Genomic DNA, 23,173 nt, shown 5'->3' with positions numbered 1-23,173 from the left:
ATACGAAGTTTGAAAAGTGTATCAGTTACTAATAGATTAATGTGCAGCACTAAATAAAGAATAGGCATTCATTCAAACAAATTTACAGGATCTTTACTGAAAATTACACCCATATATTCCTACAACCATGACAGCTGCAGCACTACTTCATAAATGGAGCCACAACCAAGCCTTATCTTCTGCAGCGAGAGTCACATTCAGCTTTAGAGGACATCAGGTGAATTGTTGCTGCACACACCCAAATACAGAACTCACGGTTACAGTCAGGCTGTTTCTCGCAGCCACTAGGACATGGCTGAGATTTTGAACATGGCATCCCTTGTGGGGATGATTCTGAGTTACTGTGACTATGAAAGATTGTATTGAAAGTGAACAGTGAATTAACGCTACCAGTGACTGTACGACTGTAATCCATTGAACAGTGAATTTTATAGGTTGTAAAATGGCTTTTATTAATAATAACATTTATAGCACTGGATTAGAGTGAAATTGCACAGTTTTTTTAACAGAATTACTGGTTTTGGGTATACAATAGCCACCTTCACAGTGTACAATAAAAATAAAAGAAAATGCGTTATTAGCTACTACATTAGGAGATTAAAAACAAAGGACATACGTCTTATTATGCTGCACTGCAACAAGTCATAACCATGTAAGACGACGTGAGTCATAACTTCCATTCATGCTTCAATCAGTTATAGAAAGGATGCAAAGCTAACCTAGAGGGTGTTGACGCATAATTATTTATTGTTATAAGCACAATATAAAATGGAAAATGCAAAACAGAAAATGCAAATATTGTCAAAGTTAATTCTGTCTTCTTCCATTATAAGACTAATTCTAGAGCCATCACAATGCATTCAATTTTAGAATGGGTTCTTTAACCAATTTTTATTTCTTGAACATTTTTTAAAAATTTTGATCAGCTTTAAACAGCCAGAAGACAAATAGATGTTGCATATGGTTAAATGTTGAAACATAAAAAAATATACAACCAAGCATTTTCAAAAAACCATTCTCTTCAGTGAACCTCATTTTAATTACTTTTTGCAATTATCTGTATATTAGGCATGGATTAACGACCTCTAGGATAGCTTTGCTTCCTATATGTAACCAGTTGATGCATGCATGGCGATTTTGACTCATGTTATTTTTACATGGTTATGACTTGTTGCAGTGCAGCAGAATGAGAACTCCCGTAATACAGTAGCTAGTACATATTCTGAACATGGCTAATGGATAGCCATAAATGGTAACTTCGTTTAAACCACTATGTGATCAAGACAATTAAATAAAAAAGTTATGTACATCCTATGATCCCTCCCGAAATCGTTATTTTATCTCAAATTCTATTCAGTAGAACATTAATTAAACGTAAATCTGCAGAAGAAAAATGATGAAAGTGACTTTACATTTTTTGCTGCGATTGAAAATCATGTAACGTTTCCATGAGAGTTGGTTATTTTCCAAATGTTCGCAGTGAGTGTGGACCACCACGTATTGTGAAGTGCATGATAAAAAAACTGACATCAAGAAAAGAAGGCTCGAGACTTGTTTTCAACACATCGGATCGAGAAGGATGACATCGCAGCAGGCACCAGGCACCAGGCAACAGGCAGCTGGGGCGCTGTTACTTCACAAAATGCAGGCAACCTTCACACCAAGTATCACTACGGGGAACAGCCACGACAGATGAAGTTACCACACCTGGTGAACAGGCAGGTCGCAGTCTGACAACAGGCGCCCAGTCATCGTAAATTTTAGGCAGGCTATTTTTATCCATGACCCATAGCTGCTAGAGCGCCACAGTGCAGTCTGCATCTTAATAGTGAGTACATTATTTTAGTAATAGCTGCCAGTAAGCTTTGGCAGAAAATTATTAATGAATGTAATCTGACATATCTTACTGAGTATGAAAAGGAGATAATTAGGTTTGTCAGGGAATAGCTTGCAAAATATGAAAAAGAAGCGCACAGTCAAGCAGAAGCTATTGAAAATGGCATTAAAGAATTTAATAAATTCATTAAAGGAATGAATCACTCTAGTAAAGAACAACTGGAGATTTATTTTCGACAGTTACACGAAAAACTTGAAATTTCCGTATTATGAACCTAATGGCCTCAGGCGGTATGCCACTATGCTAACAATGACTTGGGGCCCCTGTACGTTTTAAATACTGGATGGTTATAATTAAACTGATGGTGTTCCGCGTGCTGCAGTGCAGGCTTTATACATCGCAGGATGCTGAAACATTATAGATATGTTCATTAATCGGACACTTGCGGAGTATGCTGAAAAAATAATAATTCAATTTTCTTCCGCCAGGGGAAAATATGGCGCTGTAAGCAGTCAGTACGTGTTTTGGACGCAGGAAAGGGGAAGAAAGATGAAACACATGATAATGGTGGCATGTTCATTAGGATATGGTCGCAAGTTACAATATGTATCCAGTTTAGTCTCCCGTTTCAGCAACTTTTTACATCTGTACCATAGCAAGTTCGACAGTTGCTAGCAACATATCCGGTGTAATCAGAGTGATGCGACATCTTATGCTATCCTGCAGATCAGGAAGAATTCCGATACATTCCTGATAGACATGATCTTTCAGATAACCGCACAACCAGAAGTCCCATGGACTTAGGTCGAGAATCTGGAAGGTCACACATCATGAAATTGCCTAGAGATGATGCAGTCGTTACCGAAGGTTTCTCGAAGCAAATCTTTCACTCGGAATGCGACATGTGGTGTCCCGCATCTTGCATGAAAATAGTCGTACGAACACAATTGTCTCATTGCAAAGCTGGAATCGTGTGTTACACAAGGAGGTTCACATGACGTGCAGATGTCGCTGAGTACAGGCTCGTGACGTATCATATCCTTGAAGAAAAACGGACCACACAGTCACATAAACTGAGTGCAGTGGATGATCCTGCACAACATGTGGCAGAGTAGAACCTCATATGCAACAGTTGTGTGGATTCACGGCACTGTGCACTGTAAAATGTGCCTCTTCCTTCCAAAGAATATTCTCCAGCCACACATCATCCATTTCTATGCGTGCCAAAAAGCGAAGGGCAAAGTCACAGCATTGTAGGCTACCTCGGGGCTTTAATTGGTGCACATACTGAAAAATGCATATATACCAGTGTAAAATGTGCCAAGAAAACAACTTTACCAGCAGTGCATGGTATTTTTTCTCAAAAGCCACTGCGTTTCATACGGAAAACTTCAACCTTCTTCACTCTTTCCACCAACAGTCTCGTCACAAAAGAAACCAACACACGTTACCAAGTGACGAACAGCATGCTGATTTCAACAAACGAAACATTTCACATTCTGATTGCTTACAGCGCCATATTTTTATCTGGTGGCAGAAAGTATAATTATTTTTTCAGCATACTCCGTGAGCGCGCTGATTAATGAACCTACAATGTCTCAGCATCCTGCAACGTATGCAGTCCACACTACAGCACTTGGAACACTGTGATTTTAATCATAACCTCCCAGTGAACTGATCATATTACTTCTATTTCATTTTATGTATGACCATGCGTTCTCCAACAATCCTATCAGTATTTTGAAGCATATAGACAAGGTTTCTCTATTTCTGAAAACCAGGATTGAGACAACACACTAGAAAGCAGCTGAAATAACAAATACAACACAAATCATCAGATAATACAATACATAACATGTGCAGTGATACACGAAGGTAATTCCAATATCTGCATCCCTAATAACATATTTTGTGATATTTGAATTATCATGATATTAAATTGCATCTGAATACCTTTGAGCACGATAGTGCAGTATGACTACACTTCTACTTTCGCTATTTGAGACAGTCCCCATGAAAAACGAGTAACAGTAGGTCAATGAAATTTTGTAGAAACATTTGTAAGCAGACGAGGAAAAGATATAACAAACCATTGGGAGAAACACACTTCAGTTTCTACATGAGAGGGTGACATTTGTTACTTGCGTACCTTGTTCTATGACAATTTTCAACTATGGCAACAGTAACTTTCTCAAAAAAGTTTGGCGCAACTGCCCGTCGGCGTCTCCCAGGAATAATCCTCAAATCGCTGGTTAATTCTAACTTCAGAATCACTTTCTCCAACTCTGGAGCGGAAAGAAGAACTCTCCATATTCCTTTAATGAGTCGATGCTCGTGAAGAGCAGCAACACTGTTGCTGTTGTTTTGATACAACAGCTTTACCAGTTAAACCCTGTTCACTTTGTCCATGCCAATGCTGACTGAGCGTAACTGTGATGCACACTGATGCTAGTGTTTTAATCCTAAGTGGCCATACCAGTTTCGGTGCGTAATAACGAGCCATGACACTAACACTACTATCAACGCAAATCTTTGAGCATATAGTCTGAACATCATTCCTGTAAATTTTGTTACCCATACGGTAGTTTTTCTTCTACACTGGCTCAAGTAGCGAAAGTTTAATTATAATCACGCTGTATACTGCAGAAACTGTCGCAGGCATTAAATACCCGCTAGTTTGCGTACGGACTGATTTAAAGCGTAACTAGCACACAAAACTAATCGTAGATGCCCAAGTGAGATTCATTGGAAGACTCCTCAGGAAATTTAGTTCATCCAGAAGGAATTGGCTTATTAAACCCACATACAACCGATACGTTACTATCGCTCCTACAAGAGACGCTTTGTGCATCATGGTTTACTGTTGAAATTCCGAGGGTTTACGTTCCTAGTCACGTCAACCAATACCTGCTACATATATCTCGTGAAAAGATAAATTTAGAGGGATTTGGGTTCACACGTAGGTATATCAACAATAGTCCTTCTCGATTAGCGACTGGAACAGGAATGGGGCGAAGTGACATTGTTACACGAAGTACCCTCCGTCACAAGCCGTAAGGTTGACTACCGAGTACAGATTTAAATTTTGATATTTCAGTTGTACAGAGCAATTCGTGATATGACGCAGTGAGAACTCAACTGTGATAGCCTACTTCACTGAACGGAGTAGAGGTATCATCTACTGGGGACTACGATGGACGTGACGAATACAGGTCACGGCAATGTACTGACTGTCAGATCGTTAATGTTTATTGGTTGTGAAGAAACTCAGCCGTTTTATGTATCTTTGATGTGTACTTTTATCATTTAATACGATGACTGGTTTATAACACCAGATAATTGTTATTTTCATGATGGTATGCCATTTAAACAGGTCGGACACTTTGTGAGATTTTAGTTTCAGTTGAAACTGCGCTTGAGAATGGCTCCAAAGCCAAAATCGTGATTACGTGAAATAAACTGAAGTAAATAAATGCAAATCTATCGTCAAATGGTGGAAATTTGTTTCAAAAAGTTCTACATGACTGTGGTCCCCCACGAAGGAAAAGACTGCTTTATGCACCAGATTTGACATCTATTCCGACTTGTAATGAATATCGTGACTATAAAGTCATTTTGCTTCTAATGAACGCGGTTTAGTACCAGTAGATGGGTATTTCTCAGGACGGACATAACTGAACCGCAAAGATGGATTATACCCTTTTGAGAATCATTGGGCCAAGTCCATTGACCTAAACAGAGTTAGACAAATAGGTGTTCATCATAAAAACAATGTCTTTCGCCCACTGTGAGTCATAAAAATTTTCACCTTGAGTTAGTGGACTCTGACTATCTTTTAGATAATCTTCCTGACCTTCACAAAAGAATTTAATACTTCACTAATATGGTTACTTGGATACTATTGTCACTAACTTAAAATAACGGCACATGGAACTTATTGCGATTAACGTCTGACCATTCTGAGGTAATTACTAATTTTATGCTGTTATGTAATTAGTATGATGTAGCTACGTCATCATTGTATTTAGGGTTGTAAGTCATCCTCCCTAAATTCGTGTTCTCATTTTGTAACTGTTTGGTGTGAGCGGCAAATGGCGCTATTTTGGGTGGTAAATTAGATACTGTTTAAATTTTGTTATGTTAAACTAAGTGGTGGCTAGTTGATCACGAATGCGAGAACTTCCAAGCTAAAGATGCAAAAGACAAAACGAAAGCTATCGCCGTACACTGACAACACGAAACTGTACTGCATTCACAAATAGCGTTCGTCCTTCCTGGTTTGAAGAAAGGAAAATAAAGGAACGAGACAATAACACGAAAATTCGGCCCATAACATAATGTCTTAGAGACCAAGTTGTCCTGTGTGAGCATAGAAATTAATAAATGTCCGTCAGCTGGCATTGGTATATTGTATACAAATGTAGTACAGACTTCATTCTGCAAATAGCAGGTGAAAGGTTGAATATGTCCGGTCTTGACGAAATTCAGTTCCGCAATGACGTTAGAGGTGTAAATTCATAACTGGATACTAACCATTATGCGTGTGGGTCGCGTTCGCAAGTTACACGCCAGGAAAAGGACTCGGCCTCTATCTTTCCTTATAAACAAGTCCCCATTACATGGTAACTAGAAGCCATTAATCAACACGTTCACTACAGTGGCAGCCAGTCTCAGAAATTTACTGCAGACGACAGTACACAACTCTCCAAGTTCTTGGAAGAATCAGCTTATATATTGCTTCCTCTTATTTATATCTAGCTAGAAGACCGTGAAGGTAAAATTAGAGTTTGAATCTCACATACAGCAGCAGTTGTTCTTCTCAGGAAATGGGAGAAGTGACACAGACTGTATGGTGGCTCCCGGAGTATGTGTGTATCTGCTGATCGTTTAATGTTAAATGTGACTAAAAATCCTCCAACAAAATGGACACAAAAGTCATTGTTGTATTAACCCGAAACAGACTGAAACGCACCAAGGCTGACCAGCTTAAGACATCGCGCTTTCTTCTGAAATCTTTGTACTATAGCATTTTCCTTTGTTTTAATACAACTACCTGTAGTTGTCCGAGGTGCACTCAGCCATTATGAGGCAAACTGAGGAGCTACTTGATTGAGAAGTAGCGGCTCCGTTCTCGTAAACTGACATATGGCCGATAGAGTGATCTACTGGCAACATGCCCCTCCATATGACGCCTAAGGTTGAGGATGACACGGCGGGAGGTCGGTACCGTTGAGCCTTCCAAGGCCTGTTCGGACGCAGTTTAGTTTTAGTTTTTAGCTTTAGTGCCAGGTGTTGCCAGGGATATTATATATCTGCCACACAAAGTGTTTAGGCCTGCGCCTTGTTGATGATAATGCGAATACAAGCCGCTTGGGAAACTGCAATCGCTTTAAATCCAAGGCATGGTTGTCAGCGGAATGCGACGAATGAATACGCCTTCATTTGTGACTTTCAAAAAAATCAAATTCTAGGCTTCTGATCTTCACTTTGCAAATATACACCAATTTCAGACCAAAAGTTTTGTAATAACAGTTACATCATAGATTATGATTTGATTCATTTTTAAATTACACATTAAAGTAAGACACTTACATATCTGTAAAACATAAGGTACTTTACGCGATGTTTGGTAACAACGTTTTTGCTTACACACACACACACACACACACACACACACACACACACACACACAAGGAATGAAAGACGAACCCAATTGGTAGAATTTTGCACACAGCGTAATTTAAACGTAGATAACACTTGATTTAAGAATCATGAGAGAAGATTGTATACGTGGAAGAGAGCTGGAGACAGCGGAAGGGTTCAGACTGATTATATAATGGTAAGACAGAGATTTGGGAACCAGATTTTAAATTGTAAGACACTTCCAGGGGCAGATGTGGACTGTGACCACAGTTTACTGGCTATGAACCGTAGATTAAAACTGAAGAAACTACAAAAAGACAGTAACTTTAGGAGATGGGACCTGGATAAACTGAAAGAACCAGAAAGTGTAGAGGGTTTCAAAGAGAGCATTAGGGAACGATTGACATGAACAGCGGAAGGGAATACAGCAGAAGGGGCAGCTTTGAGAGATGAAAGAGTGAAGGCAGCAGATCAAGCAAGTAAAGGGACGAGGACTAGTAGAAATCCTTGGGTAACACAAGAGATATTGAATTTAATCGACGAAAGGAGAAAATATAAAAATGCTATAAATGAAGCAGGCGAACGAGAATACAAACGTCTAACAAATGAGATAGACAGGAAGTGCAGAATGGCTAAGTAGGAAAAGCTAGAGGTCAAATCTAAGGATGTAGAAGTATATATCACTAGGGGGTAAGACAGATACTGCCTACAGGAAAATTAAAGAGACCTTTGGAGAAAAGAGAGCCACTTGCATGAATATCAACAGGTCAGATGGAAAACCAGTCCTAAGCAAAGAAGGGAAAGCAGAAAGATGGAAGGAGTATATAGAGTGTCTATGCAAAGGAGATGTACTTGAGGGCAATATTATGGAAATGGAAGAGGACGTAGAGGAAGATTAGAATGGAGATGTGATACTGCGTGAAGAATTTGACAAAGAACTGAAAGACTTAAGTCGAAACAAGGCCCCAGGAGTAGACAACATTCCGTTAGAGCTGCTGATAGCCTTAGCATAGTCGTCCATGACAAAACTCTTTATCTGATGAGCAAGACGTTTGAGACAGGCGAAATACCCTCAGACTTCAAGAAAAATACAATAATTCTAGTTCCAAAGGAAACTGGTGCTGTCAGGTGTGAAAATTGCCGAACTTTTGTTGTTGTTGTTGTGGTATTCAGTCCAGAGACTGGTTTGATGCAGCTCTCCATGCTACTCTATTCTGTGCAAACTACTTCATCTCCCACTACCTACTGCAACTTACATCCTTCTGAATTTGTTTAGTGTATTCATCTCTTGGTCTCCCTCTACGATTTTTACCCTCCGCGCTGCCCTCCAATACTAAATTGGTGATCCCCTGATGCCTCAGCATATGTCCTATCAACCGATCCCTTCTTCTAGTCAAGTTTTGCCACAAACTCCTCCCCAATTCTATTCAATACCTCCTCATTAGTTATGTGATCTACCCATCTAATCTTCAGCATCCTTCTGTAGCACCACTTTTCGAAAACTTCTATTTTCTTTTTGTCTAAACTATTTATCGTCCATGTTTCACTTCCATATATGGCTACACTCCATACAAATACTTTCAAAAATGACTTCCTGACACTTAAATCTATACTCGTTGTTAACAAATTTCTCTTCTTCAGAACGCTTTCCTTGCCATTGCCAGTCTACATTTTATATACTCTCTACTCCGACCATCCTCAGTTATTTTGCTTCCCAAATAGCAATACTCATTTACTACCTTAAGCGTCTCATTTCCTAATCTAATACCCTCAGCAAAATACTAACACGAATCCTTACAGAAGAATGGAAAAATTGGTAGAAGCGGACCTCGGGGACGATCATTTTGGATTCCAGAGAAATGTAGGAGCACGAGAAGCAATACTGACTCTATGATTTCTCATAGAAGTTACGTTAAAGAAAGCCAAACCTACGTTTCTAGCAATTGTGGACTTAGAGAAAGCCTTTGACGATGTTGGCTGGAATATTCTCGTTAAAATTCAGAGGGTGGCAGGGGTAAAATACAGGGAGCGAAAGACTATTTGCAATTTGTACAGAAGCCAGATGACAGTTATACTTGTAAGAGTCGAAGGGCACGAAAGGGAAGCAGTGGTTGAGAAGGGAGTGAGAAGATATTCAATATGTATATTGAGTAAGCAGCAAAGGAAACAAAAGAAAAATTTGGAGTAGGAATTAAAGTCGAGAGAGTAGAAACAAAAACTTTGAGGTTCGCCGATGACACTGTAATTGTGTCAGAAACAGCAAAGGACTTGGAAGAGCAGTTGAAAAGAATGGACATTATCTTGAAAGGAGGACATAAGATGAACATCAACAAAAGCAAAACGAGGATAATGGAGGGAATTAGATTAGGAAATGAGACACTTCAAGTAGTAAATGAGTTCTGCTATTTGGGAAGCAAAATAACTGACGATGGTCGAAGTAGGGAGGATGTGAAATGTAGTCTGGAAATGGGAAGAAAAGCGTTTCTGAAGAAGAGAAATTTTTTAACATCTAATATAGATTTAAGTGTCATGAAGTCCTTTCTGAAAGTATTTGTTTGGAGTGTAGCCTTGTATGGAAGTGAAACAAGGACGATAAAAAGTTTAGACAAGAAGAGAATAGAATATTTTGAAATGTGATGCTACAGATGAATGCTGAACATTAGATAGGTAGATCACGTAACTAACGAGGAGGTACTGAATAGAATAGAGGAGAAGTGAACTGTGTGTACAACCTGACTAGAAGCAGGGATAGTTTGATAGGACACATTCTGAGGCATCAGGGGATCACCAATTTAGCACCGGAGGGAAGCGTGGAGGGTAGAAATCGCATAATGAGAGCAAGAGATGAATACAGAAAGTAGATTCAGAGGGCTGTCGGTTTCAGTAGTTATTCGGAAAGGAAGAGGCTTGTATAGGATAGAGTAGCATGGAGAGCTGCATCGAACTAGTCTTTGGACTGAAGACCACAACAACAACAACAACAACAACATGGATTTATTTATCAATTGTCGTTTTTCGTTCGTAGTTCACTGCTGTTATTTGAGTTTACATTTTATCGTTATATCGTTTGGGGCTATGGATGCAAGAAAATGGTGAGCCAAGTGGAGAAATCGGAACATTTCCGATATATTCTTCTGTCCGAGTTCATCAGACGGGTGACAGCAGTGGAGGCAGCCAGAAACATTTGCTTCGTGTGCGGGGATAATGCCATTGGACAGAGCACGGCAATTAATGGTTTTCTCGTTTTAAGGACAATCATTTTCTCATCAGTGAGTCTCTACGTTCAGGGATGTGTGATGAAGATTATTTCAACACATTGGGTTGGGAAATCATTCTGCACCCATTTCATTCACCTGATCTTGTGGCCTCAGATTTTCACTTTTCTCCGTTTTCTGTTCAACAACCTTCAAATAACTTCCTTTCCAGATGAAAATGCGCTTGACGACATCTTCCTCTCAAAACCATGTGATTTCTACAGTCGCGGGAACAAAATGTTACCCCACTGTTGACAAACTATTGGAAACAGTGAAGAAGAATATATTATTAATGATTGAAGTCTGTCTTTTGTGTCTGTTGTGTTTCTTCACCATATGGAAAACAACATCGAACTTATGCGCCAATCCAATATACAGGATGTCCCATTATAATCTATATCGGCCGATATCTCCGGAGTGGCACATTTCTGCAAAAAACGTCTCTAGTTATAGTTAAAGTTGTATGGTTTGAAAACGGTCATGGAACAGTTACCTCGAAATGACCTTGAACCCTGTTTTCATGGTCAAATCAAGGTGAAGTACATTTTTATAATGTTAACCCTTACTTTTTATTCCATATTCGTATTCTACGTGAAAAACCGCATTGTTTGTAGGGAACATATTTTTCGAAAGACCAATGGTTTGTTGCCAGGTTCACTTCATTGTAACTTTCCCAGGTTACCAAATTGTCGAGAACGAAGCGGGATCGGGGAAAATTTTCAATGAAAGTCATGTGTGGGTTCTGAACTCTGTCCACTGGTGAAATTTTCGTGAACGTGAAATGACCTTGAAATTCTTCTGTAGGGTTTAACCTGAAAGCAATCAGAGACCAGCATTGTGCATGTGCCAGCACATTCAGAGAAGAGAAGGATGGAGCTTTGACGCTAACTAATAAACATCGTTGTCGGGGAATTAGAAATCATGACTGGAGGTTCAGAGAAATTTTACCCTTGGAGACTGAAAATTTCTCGTCTGTGACCACTTAGAATGATTCTTGACTGACGTAACTCTCATAAATTTTTCTCTTATGGACTTAGAAAAAATGTGTATTAAGAGATTTAGAAAAATTCCACCTCGTCGAACTCTGATGAATTTCGCATAGTGGGACTCAATACAACCACGTCTCGTGAAACTTTAATGAGCTCATGCGAAGTGAAATTTTTCCAAATCAGTACAAGCAAAATTATTCTCAAAACAAATGTCTGGAGCCCATAAGAGAAAAAATTATCTGACTCACCTTGTCTCGCAATCGACTGTCTCGGCCCGTCTTTCGTTTCTGACTTCTCTCCATATTTGAAAAGGACGGATTACCATGAGGTACTTCATTATTTTATTATTTACGTCAATATCGAGATATATAAAGCTGAACTCTGGAAAGACACACATCCGTTAGACACCTAAGCATGAAAGAGTGCTTCGTTCTCGAGATACTGGTAGCCTGGGAAAGTATCAATGAAGTTCCACCTGGCGACAAACCATTGGTTTTTCGAAAAAAAAGTATTACCCACAAACAATGCGTATTTTGTCACGTAGAATACGACTATGGAACAAAAAATAGGGGTTACCACTTGTAAAAATGAACTTGGCCCAGGTTTGACCTTGAAAACAGCGTTCAAGGTCATTTCGACCCCCTTCAAACCTTACAACTTCGGTATAGATTAAAACTGGACACCCTGTATAAAGATAGGAGAGAAACAGCATTTTATTGTAGGCTGATTGAGGTCAGTTTTAGTAATTCGATTCAAATTAGCTATTGATTATAGATATGTTTTATTTATTCAGACTTTATTTACTCAACATATATGAATATCATTAACGTAAATGCTGTGGTTTTTGCAATGCGTGATTTGTTTTCTCTTCTGTTCTGCGAAATAATTGCAGGAGAAGCAAATAAATTAAAACTTCTTTTACGTTAATTGTATCCCTAGAAAGAATAATTTTTTGAAGGGGTGATAGGATACAGATTTTCTGAACTGTAACATTGTTTGTTTTTATTCACGTGATACGTCTGTAATTAGAAATCATTTTAAAAAAGCACAGTTGTTGTTATTGGCAAGACTGAAGGGATACGAATGGACGATCATTGAACCAGTCGATAATAAGTGCTAACGTTCGTGGTAAGGATTTTTTTACGACCACTTGGCAATGGATTAATAGTTGCATTATCATTAGTTAAAATCCAAAACGTCACAAGCTTTTGTGAGAAATCGAGTTTGACTGCTTCTGCGTATAAACGTTTGTAGTCATTGTAAACCACATTATCAAGTCTCACAAAGCGCCTGAATTGCGTATGAGTTCAGTTTACGCTGCTTGCCACTAAAATTGCATCGTGAACATAATATGCAACAAACAAAAACTGGCGCGAATTATACTAGATGCATGGACACACAAATGATTAGCATTTTAGAGACAGTGGTGTGTTCTACATTGACAAAGGACACAGCAGTGAAACCACATCGTTTTTTCAGACAAATTCTGGTTTTGCGTGCAACATTACGACGGAGGTATCCGTGTTTGGGGGCTCCCGGAGAACTAACGTTGTCAGACTGCATTGACCATTGTCGGTCAGACGACTTTGGCCATTGTCGTAAGGCACCAGTATCTGGCTCGGTGGTAGATGTTCCACTGGGTACACAGTAAAAAGGAAGATTAAGATTTAAAGGCCCGTCGACAACGAGGTCATTAGACACGGCGTACACAATAAAATTATCTCTAATTTACATGACGAGTAATTTGGTAAAAGATGTTACATTTTTTTCATATTAAAGCCGGTGGCTATACCCTGTCATCGACGTTCCCACGATGTTACCTATTAAGAACGTAACGCTACGTTGCATGTTGTCACGTCGTACTGATACAGAGCGTGCTCGACTGCTGCCCTAGCCATTACGCTCTCCAGATATCTCACCCATTAGCCTGCCACGCCACCACTCACCCAGACACTACGCTTGATGATCTCTGTGATAGCGTTGAAGCAGCATGGAATGACGTACGCACATCTGTCATCCAAGCTCAGTTCGCCCCGCTGCACAGGCCGCTTAGAGCCATTATTGCTGCCGGAGGTGGCAGATGTATGGAATGAATTTCACACCCTGTGTACTCTCAAATCAATACGTATTATAAAAATGGTGTGTGTGCGCTCCACATTTGCTCCGAAACCATTGGACCAAATTCAACCAAACTTGGTACACATTTATACCTTACTGTCTGGCAAAAATCGCTGTGGGGGCAAGAATCACATATCTATCAAAGGGGTGGGGGTGAAAAGGAAGCATAGCCCGCGACGTGTGAATTCACCCAGTAGTTGCGAATGAGAGCATTTTGCGACTTGCAACAAACTTTACATACGGTTTCAGACCTTTACGATTTTTTCTCTCTGACAACCCCCACAAAATGATGAAAGAAAAATGTTTATTGCTTACTACTTTCCCGCTGTTCGTTCAGTAAAAGTACCACATAAGGCAGACGTTATAACTTTTTACTTCTTCAGTACTAACTGTATTCGCGACACATTTTTCAGACAGTACGTACGTGTACTATTGAATCTAAGTGCAAAATTACATCGATGTACGATACATAGTTCAGGAGATGTGATGTCAAAAACAATAAGATGCATGAAAAACTGCCGCATCGTGTATGACATTTAAACTTATTACTTTGTTGCTACTGGCTCCATTAGTAGCACATTTTGCATGTAGTATACACATATGCCGCTGAATATACCAACAAAATTGTATCATTGTGTCCGCCTGCTTAGCTGAGTGGTTATGTGCTTGCCTCCCATGCAGCGGGCCCAAGTTCGATTCCCGGCCGGGCTGGAGATTTTCTCCGGTCGTGGACTGGGTGTCGTGTTGTCCTCGTCATCATTTCATCCTCATCACCGGCACACAAGTCGCACAACGTGGCGTCTACTGAAATAAAAGACTTTCACTCGGCGGCCGAACTTCCCCGGATGGAACCTCCCGGCCAACAATGCCACACACTCATCTCATCATCTGTATCATTGTATGACACATAGTTCAGGAGATATTACGTAGTAAACATTAAGCACAATGCCATTGGCTGCGTGGTACTGGCGTGGACGCACACCTGTAAATAAATCCGTGGGCAACACCGGGTTTCTCCGCTAGTGACCTATAAATTTAATTCAGTATATGTTATGTCGCAGTTATACATGTAATATAGGTTATATAGATATTTTTAAGCCTGTAATAAATGTCTTATTTACACCATGTGCGTTTCGGCTGATTTCGAGCATCTTCAGTGGGCACTGTAACAACTCGGTTTTCTTAGAAGTCCTAGGTACTTCTCGTGTTTTACACGACTGGACTACGCCTCATATCACATATCTAGCAATCACAGGCCGTACAGTCCACAAGCTGCTTGCACAGACTGTCTACATTCCTTTCTACACATATCAAAAAAAGTTTTGCATCACCCCGGTTCCCAGAACTCCTGGAGATAGACGTTGACTGTGGATATTGTATCACAGACACAGTCCCTTTCACTGTTCAGAGATATCACTAAATCCGCCCAAAGATGTAAACAACCATGCATCAGCAGCGCCTATAAGACGGAGGGGGTCCGACAGCCGATCAGTTCCAGTCATTCCACCAGGAAGGAGGTACACGGCTCGTGTTGTCTGTAGTTCAACCATGCATAGACGCTCTATACCACGGTTCGATCGCGTCCGCATTGTTCCTTTCTGCCAAGAAGGCCTCTCAACAAGGGAAGTGTCCAGGCGTCTCTGAGTGAACCAAAGCGATGTTGTTCAGATATGAGCGGTTAAAGGCGCTACAGTCTGGAACCGCACGACCGCTACGGTCGCAGGTTCGAATCCTGCCTCGGGCATGGATGTGTGTGATGTCCTTAGGTTAGTTAGGTCTAAGTAGTTCTAAGTTCCAGGGGACTTATGACCACAGCAGTTGTGTCCCATAGTGCTCAGAGCCATTTGAACCATTTTTTTGTTCAGATATGGGAGATACAGACAGACAGGAACTGTCGATGACATGCATCAGTCAGGCCGCCCAAGGCCTACTACTGCAGTGGATGACCGCTACCTACGGATTATGGCTCGGAACTTCACTCCCGACGTGCATGTTGGAGTCCATCTTTGCAACCACGACACCATACAGCGCGGTACAGATGTGCCCAACAACATGCCGAATGGACCGCTTAGGTTTGGCATCACGTTCTCTTCACCGATGAGTGTCGCATATGCCTTCAACCAGACAACTGTCGGAAACCGGTCAGGCTGAAGTGTAGTAAGGTGGAGGTTCCCTGCTGTTTTGGGGTGGCATTAAGTTGGGCCGACGTACGCCGCTGGTGGTCATGGAAGGTGCCGTAACGGCTGTACGATACGTGAATGCTGTCCTCCGACCTATAGTGCACCCATATCGGCTCCCCTCCCTCCCACCCTACGACCCATCGTGCACATCTTGTGAATAATGACTTCCTTCAGGGTAACGACATCGCTCGAATGGAGTGGCCACCATGTTCTCCAGACATGAACCCTATCGAACATACCTGGGATGGATTGAAAAGGGCTGTTTTATGGACGGCGTAACCCACCAACCATTCTGAGGGATCTACGCCGAATCGCCGTTGAGGAGGTGCCTTGATGAACTTGTGGATAGTATGCCACGACGAATACAGGCACGCATCAATGCAAGAGGACGTGCTACTGGGTACTAAAGGTACCGGTGTGTACAGCAATCTGGACCACCAACTGCGAAGGTCTCGCTGTATGGTGGTACAACATGCAATGTGTGGTTCTCATGAGCAATAAAAATGGCGGAAATGATGTTTATGTTTATCTCTATTAAAATTTACTGTACAGGTTCCGGAACTCTTGGAACTGAGGTGATGCAAAACTTTTTTTTGATGTGTGTATATTGTGCTCAGTTGCTTCTGGTGTCTTCAGTCTCCAGGGCTGCCAGGTCCTTCACGAGGTCGTCCATCCAACGAAGGACCTAGAGTACTATTAAACAGGATTAAATTAAAATTGTTACTCAGAGTTTTTTCCTTCTTACTTCATTTTTAACGTTCTCTCTCATATATGTGTTAGAGTTCCAGAGCATTGCACTTCACTAACACTGGATATTTTTGGTTGCTAGACTAGTAGATGCGCTTACACCTCGTTTACGTTGTTGTGATGTTCCGAGGTATGCTCATCTTTTGTTTTGTTTTCAATTATCGCTGAAATGTCTGCTGGAGAGAGAAAGAGAAGAGATCCTAACTTCTGTTTGCACAAATTAGAGAGAGAGAGATAGAGGTCCTAAATTCTGTGTGCAAAAATTAGAGAGAGAGAGAGGAGATCCTAACTTCTGTGTGCACAGATAATTACTTTGTTAAACCTTCTTTACTATGGTACTGTGGAGGGGGATTATGAGTGGATATATTGACTGTTTTAAGTGATATTGTTTTTGTGGTGGCTATACGCTGACCGAAATGTGAAGGAAACAAAGAAGAAATCTGGAGAAGGAATAAAAGTTCAGGAGGAAGAAGTAAAGAGTTTGAGGTTTGCCGATGACATTCTAATTCTACCGAAGATGGTAAAGGACATGGAAAAATATTTTAACGAAATTGACAATATGTTAAAAGGAGGATCTAGGACGAACATCAATCAAGAAAAACAATGGTAATGGAATTTGGTCAAATTAAATCAGACAACGCTGAGAGAATCAGGTTTAGTATATGAGTCACTATAAGTAGTAGATGAGTTTCGCTACTTGGGCAGCAAAGTAACTGAAGATGGCTGAAGTAGGGAGTGTGCAGACTGGGAATGGCTAGAAAAGCGTTTCTAAAACAGAGAAAATTGTTAATTGTTAACGTCGCACATAAATTTAAGTGCTAGGAAGCCTTTCCTCAAGGTATTTGTCTGGTATGTTGCCTTATATGGAAGTGAAATCTGGATGGTAGACAGTTCTGACAAGAAGAGAATAGAAGGCTTTGAAATGTAGTGCTACATAGGAATGCTGAAGATTAGGTGGGCAGATTGCGTAACTAATGAGGAAGTACTGAACACAACTGGAGAGGAAAGAACTTTGTGGTATAACTCGACTGAAAGAAGGGATTTGGTGATAGGACACATTCGGAGACATCAAGGAATCATCAGTTTAGTATTGGAGGGAAGTGTTGGTGGAGGGGAGTTATGGAGGGAGACCAAGAGCTGAATACAGTAAACAGGTTCAAATGGATGTAGATTGGAATCGTTATTCAGAGTTGAAGAGGCTTTGTACAAGACAGACTAGCATGGAGAGCTAGATCAAACCAGTCTCCAGACTGAAGAGCTCAACAAGAAGATGTTTTATTAACTTCAATAAGTATGTGTTGCCGTTGTTTTTTGGTTGTTTGATATGTGGTTCTATGCCATAACTGCCTTTTGATTTTGAAGTTTTCTTGTAGTGTTCGGAGATGTTTTTGTTACTGAATCTCATAAATTTCATATCTGTTTCTATTGTGATTGAATAGTGGTTTTCTTGTTGGAGGTTTCTGAAAATGTTGAATGGTTGGTGCCATACTTCCTTATATTTCATTTCAAATGTTCTTCTTGTGTCCTAAGTATAGAGCATCAGAGCTGTTACACTGAAGTTGGTGTATGTCAGTATTATCCTCCTCCTTTGAACCTTTCTGTATTGAATTTTTACTCTGGTAAGCTATTTTTATTTCTTGTTTCTTAAAGATATTGTTTCCGTATGTGAGTGTGTATCGCCTGTTGAGCTTTAGTGCTCTGTTCTTGTTGTATAGTAGTGGTTTTGTTGGTGTGTGTGGGTGTGGTGGATGTTGTGGGTCCTTGGATTTGCATGCTGCTTTGCTTTACCTGTTTATCTTCTTTTATTTTTATATCTTTCTGGATTTTCATGTTTAATTTTGTAAATGGAGACTCTTTGTATCCATTATTTTTTTGTTATTTGATTTATTATGTTTACCTCCTGTTGTATTTGGATAGTGATGCTGTGTTTAATCTGTGTAGAATGTATCTAAGAGCTGCTTGTTTATGGGACTGTGAGTGTTTTGATGGCTATTGCTGTATTACACCGTAATAAACGACCAAACAAACAATAGCAACCTAATGTTATGTAAACCAGTCAAACACATAGTACATAAATAACAGTCCCCTACCCAGAAAGAAAACAGTGTCACACAAAACAGCTAACATTCCCACTAATGGTAATCCGCCACAGTACCATAGTAAAGCAGCTGCAAAAAAAAAAAAAAAAAAAAAAAAACTAGTAATTTGTGCACACAGAAGTTCGGACGTATATCTCAGGCACACACTCACGCACGCACACACACACACACACACACACACACACACACACACACACACACAAAAGAACGAGGACATTTTTTGTCCTGGACAGAAAGAGCGCGCACACACTGGTCGAAAGAGGTAAACAAACACAAAGAGGAAAAACAGATACTTCCAAAACCATAGAAAACAAAAGACGAGCGCACCTCACAGCATGAAACCAAAGTACTCGAGGCGCAGGTGAATCTACGTCGTGCAAACAAAAACATACTCAGTGTGAAATGGTTCAAATGGCTCTGAGCACTATGGGACTTAACATCTGAGGTCATCAGTCCCCTAGAACTTAGAACTACTTACACCTAACTAACCTAAGGACATCACGCACATCCATGTCCGAGGCAGGATTCGAACCTGTGACCGTAGCGGTCGCGCGGTTCCAGACTGTAGCGCCTAGAACCGCTCGATCACTCCGGCCGGCTACACAGTGTCAATGAGATGCAAAGTTCTGAACATTGAGTACCTACGGGCGGAAGAGCACTAGGAGTGAAGTAGGATGCAAGAAATCGTGAACAATAATTGTAATTTGATACTATTTCTTAGTACGTCTAGTAATGTGAAACATGAGAACCTTTTACGATCTTGACAAATAGATTTGTAAGAAAAGCTAATTGTTGCAGTGACCACTGATGCTTTTGAGTGAGGAGAAACGCGTATGGCGTAAATAAGACTTTTATTACAATTGCACCTATATTACTTAATCGTGTATTGCTCCTACTATACTGTATGCGCGTAAAAATAAAATTTCGCTACTTGTTTTCCTTATGTGTGTTGCAGTTTTGATGATCAGCAGTATACTTTCTGTTCCAGTTGATGTCTAGTCTTACTGATAAATCTGTGTGGCCTTGTGGCCGGAACAAACAGGAATCTTAAAGTAAATGTTAATTCAAACTGAGCTCGCATACATCTGACTTATACCGACTTTTATTAGAGCCTTTTTGTTAGGACGTCGATAAGAGTAATGTTTTCTAACTTTTTCCTAAACGCAAGCCAGTCGTGAGACATAAAGCACTCACCTCTCGGCGGCAGGCGGCATGCAGCATGGGCGTCCAGGCGACGCTGCCATCTGGCCGCAGCACACAGCGCCGCACCGCATACGCTATCTCGCCTTCCACCTGCAGGTTTTCTGCCGTCACGTTGTCGTCTGTGGCTTGCATACTTGTGCCCGTCAACGCTTTCCATTTCAGATCACTTACATACTTCGAAATTTCTTCATCTGCGTCGAGAGAGAGCTTCTCATCTGCACCGTACGGACACTCTTGCCTCGCCACCATACCGTGATCGATGGAATCCCAAACGAAAGTTCCTTTCTCAGTTCGCAGCGTGTCGTTTGGGCACTGAACTGGAGAAAATAAAAGAAAATAGTTTTCAATATTTCACACACTGTGTCAAATAACGTACTCCTTCGAGATGTAAATTACTTCACTATCTAAAAAAACCTGAAACCTTCTCAAACTATTAGAGCATAGGATAGATGTCTTGAAAAACTCAAGATTTCAGTCAAGTTATAAGGTATAGTTAGTAAGAATGTTGTCAAAGAAATGCAAAGGTGGAGATCCTGTTCGACACATTTTAAACAACTCCTTTATTGAAACAAGCCTTAGTCTGTGGCTATGTTGTTCTATCCCAGACCTTTTTTCCGAGGAGAACTAGTCCAAGGATGTACACAGCTTAGCTTTTGCGCGATTCGGAAATACGGGAGAGATTAAGACGTGAGGTCTGATTGGGCGATTCAGATAATGAGTGTGTTACTACCTATGAAATGATCTGGTTCGAATTACGATATCACCCAGGGATTTGTTGCAGACCGTGCCCAATGAAAGGCAACCAGGCTGAAAAACGAATTTGAAATTGTTACTGGGCTTGAAGAAGTGCTTATCATCGAACAATACATCATTTTTCAGATTTATAGAAATCGGTATGACAACGAATGACATCATGTGCACTAGTAGTGGAATAAAAAGGGTTCTGAGACAATTTATTAGTGCAGGTTACATTCATTCAGGGGCAAACTTACTGATTTATGACACCTTACCCTCCCCTTAACCTATTGTTATGTGAATTGATTTGTGACCCCCTGGGGATTGACTGACAACTCACTGGGGATAATCTGTCCATCTGACAAACCTCTCCCCCACCTCTCTCCCCTCCTTCTCCTCCTCCTCCTCCTCCTCCCCCTCCCCCACCCCTTTGGGAAACTCTCTCACCGATACAAGCACACCTTTGATATCAAATTAATTGACTAATTAATTGAATCTATAAATTAATTAACCCCCATACAGTAGATTCCCCAGCCATTCTCTCCCATCCACCACATCTGGAAACTGGCAGGAAAAGTATTCAGTGTACGTTGGAGAGGAAGGATCTCATGACAGGAAATTCAAATACATAGCAAGGGATATACTGCATATTTACAAAATTCAATTTACAGGAGATGGATCTCTCTCGTTCGTCATTCTCTGCTGTATTGGAAGATGCAGATCTTCTAAATTACATCAAAAAGAAGTAAGTAAGTAGATAGCTTTTTTTTCGAATCCCATGAGGAATATCGTCACTAAATCGACGTCAACATAACTCACAGTACGTAATTACACCGTTAAAAATCTTTCACACCAACGACAGTGAGTCGCACACCCACACCCTGACTGCTTCACCAGGTTGCACCATATTCTGGTGTTCAACAGACTGCACATGCCCACTTGGGCTCCATGACCACTGTCTGCTGCCACATCATCAGCCTGCTTGTGCAGCACGCAAACCAGAAGTTGTGATAATCCCCAAAAAAAGCATCAGGTGGTGGCAACTCTTTAATACTGATAACTGAGAAAGTACTGTCGAAACACATGCTCTCCCTCACTTTCTCTCTCACTCTCACTCTCACTCTCTCTCTCTCTCTCTCTCTCTCTCTCTCTCTCTCACACACACACACACACACACACACACTTTCAAGTGGTTGCTTTCTGTTTGTGTGAATCAAGATATGCAAACACACACAGACAATGATGTCCCCTCACCCCTCCTCCCTTCCACCTCCTCCCCTGCCCCCCTCACACTCATGCAGACCTGACTTTAGTAGTCGGTACATACCTTTGTTCTCACACTTCCACTGCTATGGAAACCTGTAGTGGATGGAACAAAGACATTTGAGAAGAAGCGGGTAGCATCTGTCATGTTCCACACTAACCCCACATTTGTCCTGAACGAAGTAGTGGGCACCTGGGAAACTGACAGCTGTGGATGTCTTAGAAATATTCTCTCACTCTATCAGATTGATTGACTAATTAATTAAATCGATACCCTTTGTGTGTGCCAGTTTTTCGTTGCATCCTATTTGTGGATACTAGGACTGGTATATTTGGCCAGAATCAATCCCACACCTACTGGTTTCCAAACCCTGCTCTTATGGATTTTTTTTTTTTGACAATTAGGTGGCATAGTTAGGTCACTTGGTAGGAAGTCCATTACATTGGAGGTAGCTGAAAATTTCAAATTTTGTCCTTAAACAATTTGTGGGATGGGCTGGACAGATGTGTAATCACAATATCATTATCATAAACAATAAACTGATCAATTGGGAATTAGACATTGTGATTGGCTTTTTAAAGCACTATAAAATTTCTAAGTTGGTTCTCCCCACTACATTCAGAAGGAGGAGGAAGGGCCTACTGCATCACAGGACAGATAGAATAACAAATACCACTTCAAGACAGAGTCCACTACAATGTATTGAGAAGCACTGAACATGACACACTTAAATCATGATCCAATCTGTAGTAGTAGTAGTAGTAGTAGTAGTAGTCATAGTTGTCGTTGTTGTCATGGCTAGATGTTGCAGACCGCTGAAACACTCGCACATCCTGCAACTTATGTCTTGATATCCAAATATAGCGCACTCATCCCCTCATTCAGCACCAGTGCCAATGTTCAGAGGTCAGAGAAAACTGCCGCCATGACCACAGCCGCAGTCGTAGGTGCACATATATGCAGGAGTGCACCACCCTGGCCGAGAGCACTATAGTCCTTGTTTGGAGGTTAGTGCGACTTCCAGTCTGTGCGATACATGAGCTGGCTGGTGGTGTGGCAACCGACAGCAGTCATGGGGCCCCTGGGGATGTTGTACAATCTCTT

The 23,173-nt window shown here is 40.8% G+C and overlaps 1 protein-coding gene across 1 annotated transcript in view; it reads right to left on the bottom strand.

Annotated features, from left to right (window-relative positions):
* The window catches only part of LOC126184353 (uncharacterized), a 496,186-nt gene that overhangs the window by 173,560 nt on the left and 299,453 nt on the right, over positions 1–23,173 (bottom strand). Inside the window, exon 11 of the mRNA XM_049926732.1 lies at positions 20,062–20,387. Coding sequence (XP_049782689.1) covers positions 20,062–20,387 — 326 coding nt within the window. The remainder of the gene's footprint in view (positions 1–20,061; positions 20,388–23,173) is intronic.

Source organism: Schistocerca cancellata, chromosome 4 (assembly GCF_023864275.1).
Source record: "Schistocerca cancellata isolate TAMUIC-IGC-003103 chromosome 4, iqSchCanc2.1, whole genome shotgun sequence".
NCBI classification, from domain to species: Eukaryota; Metazoa; Arthropoda; class Insecta; order Orthoptera; family Acrididae; genus Schistocerca; species Schistocerca cancellata.
Note: the sequence above shows the minus strand (reverse complement) of the source record. Positions and strands in the feature narration are given on the sequence as shown.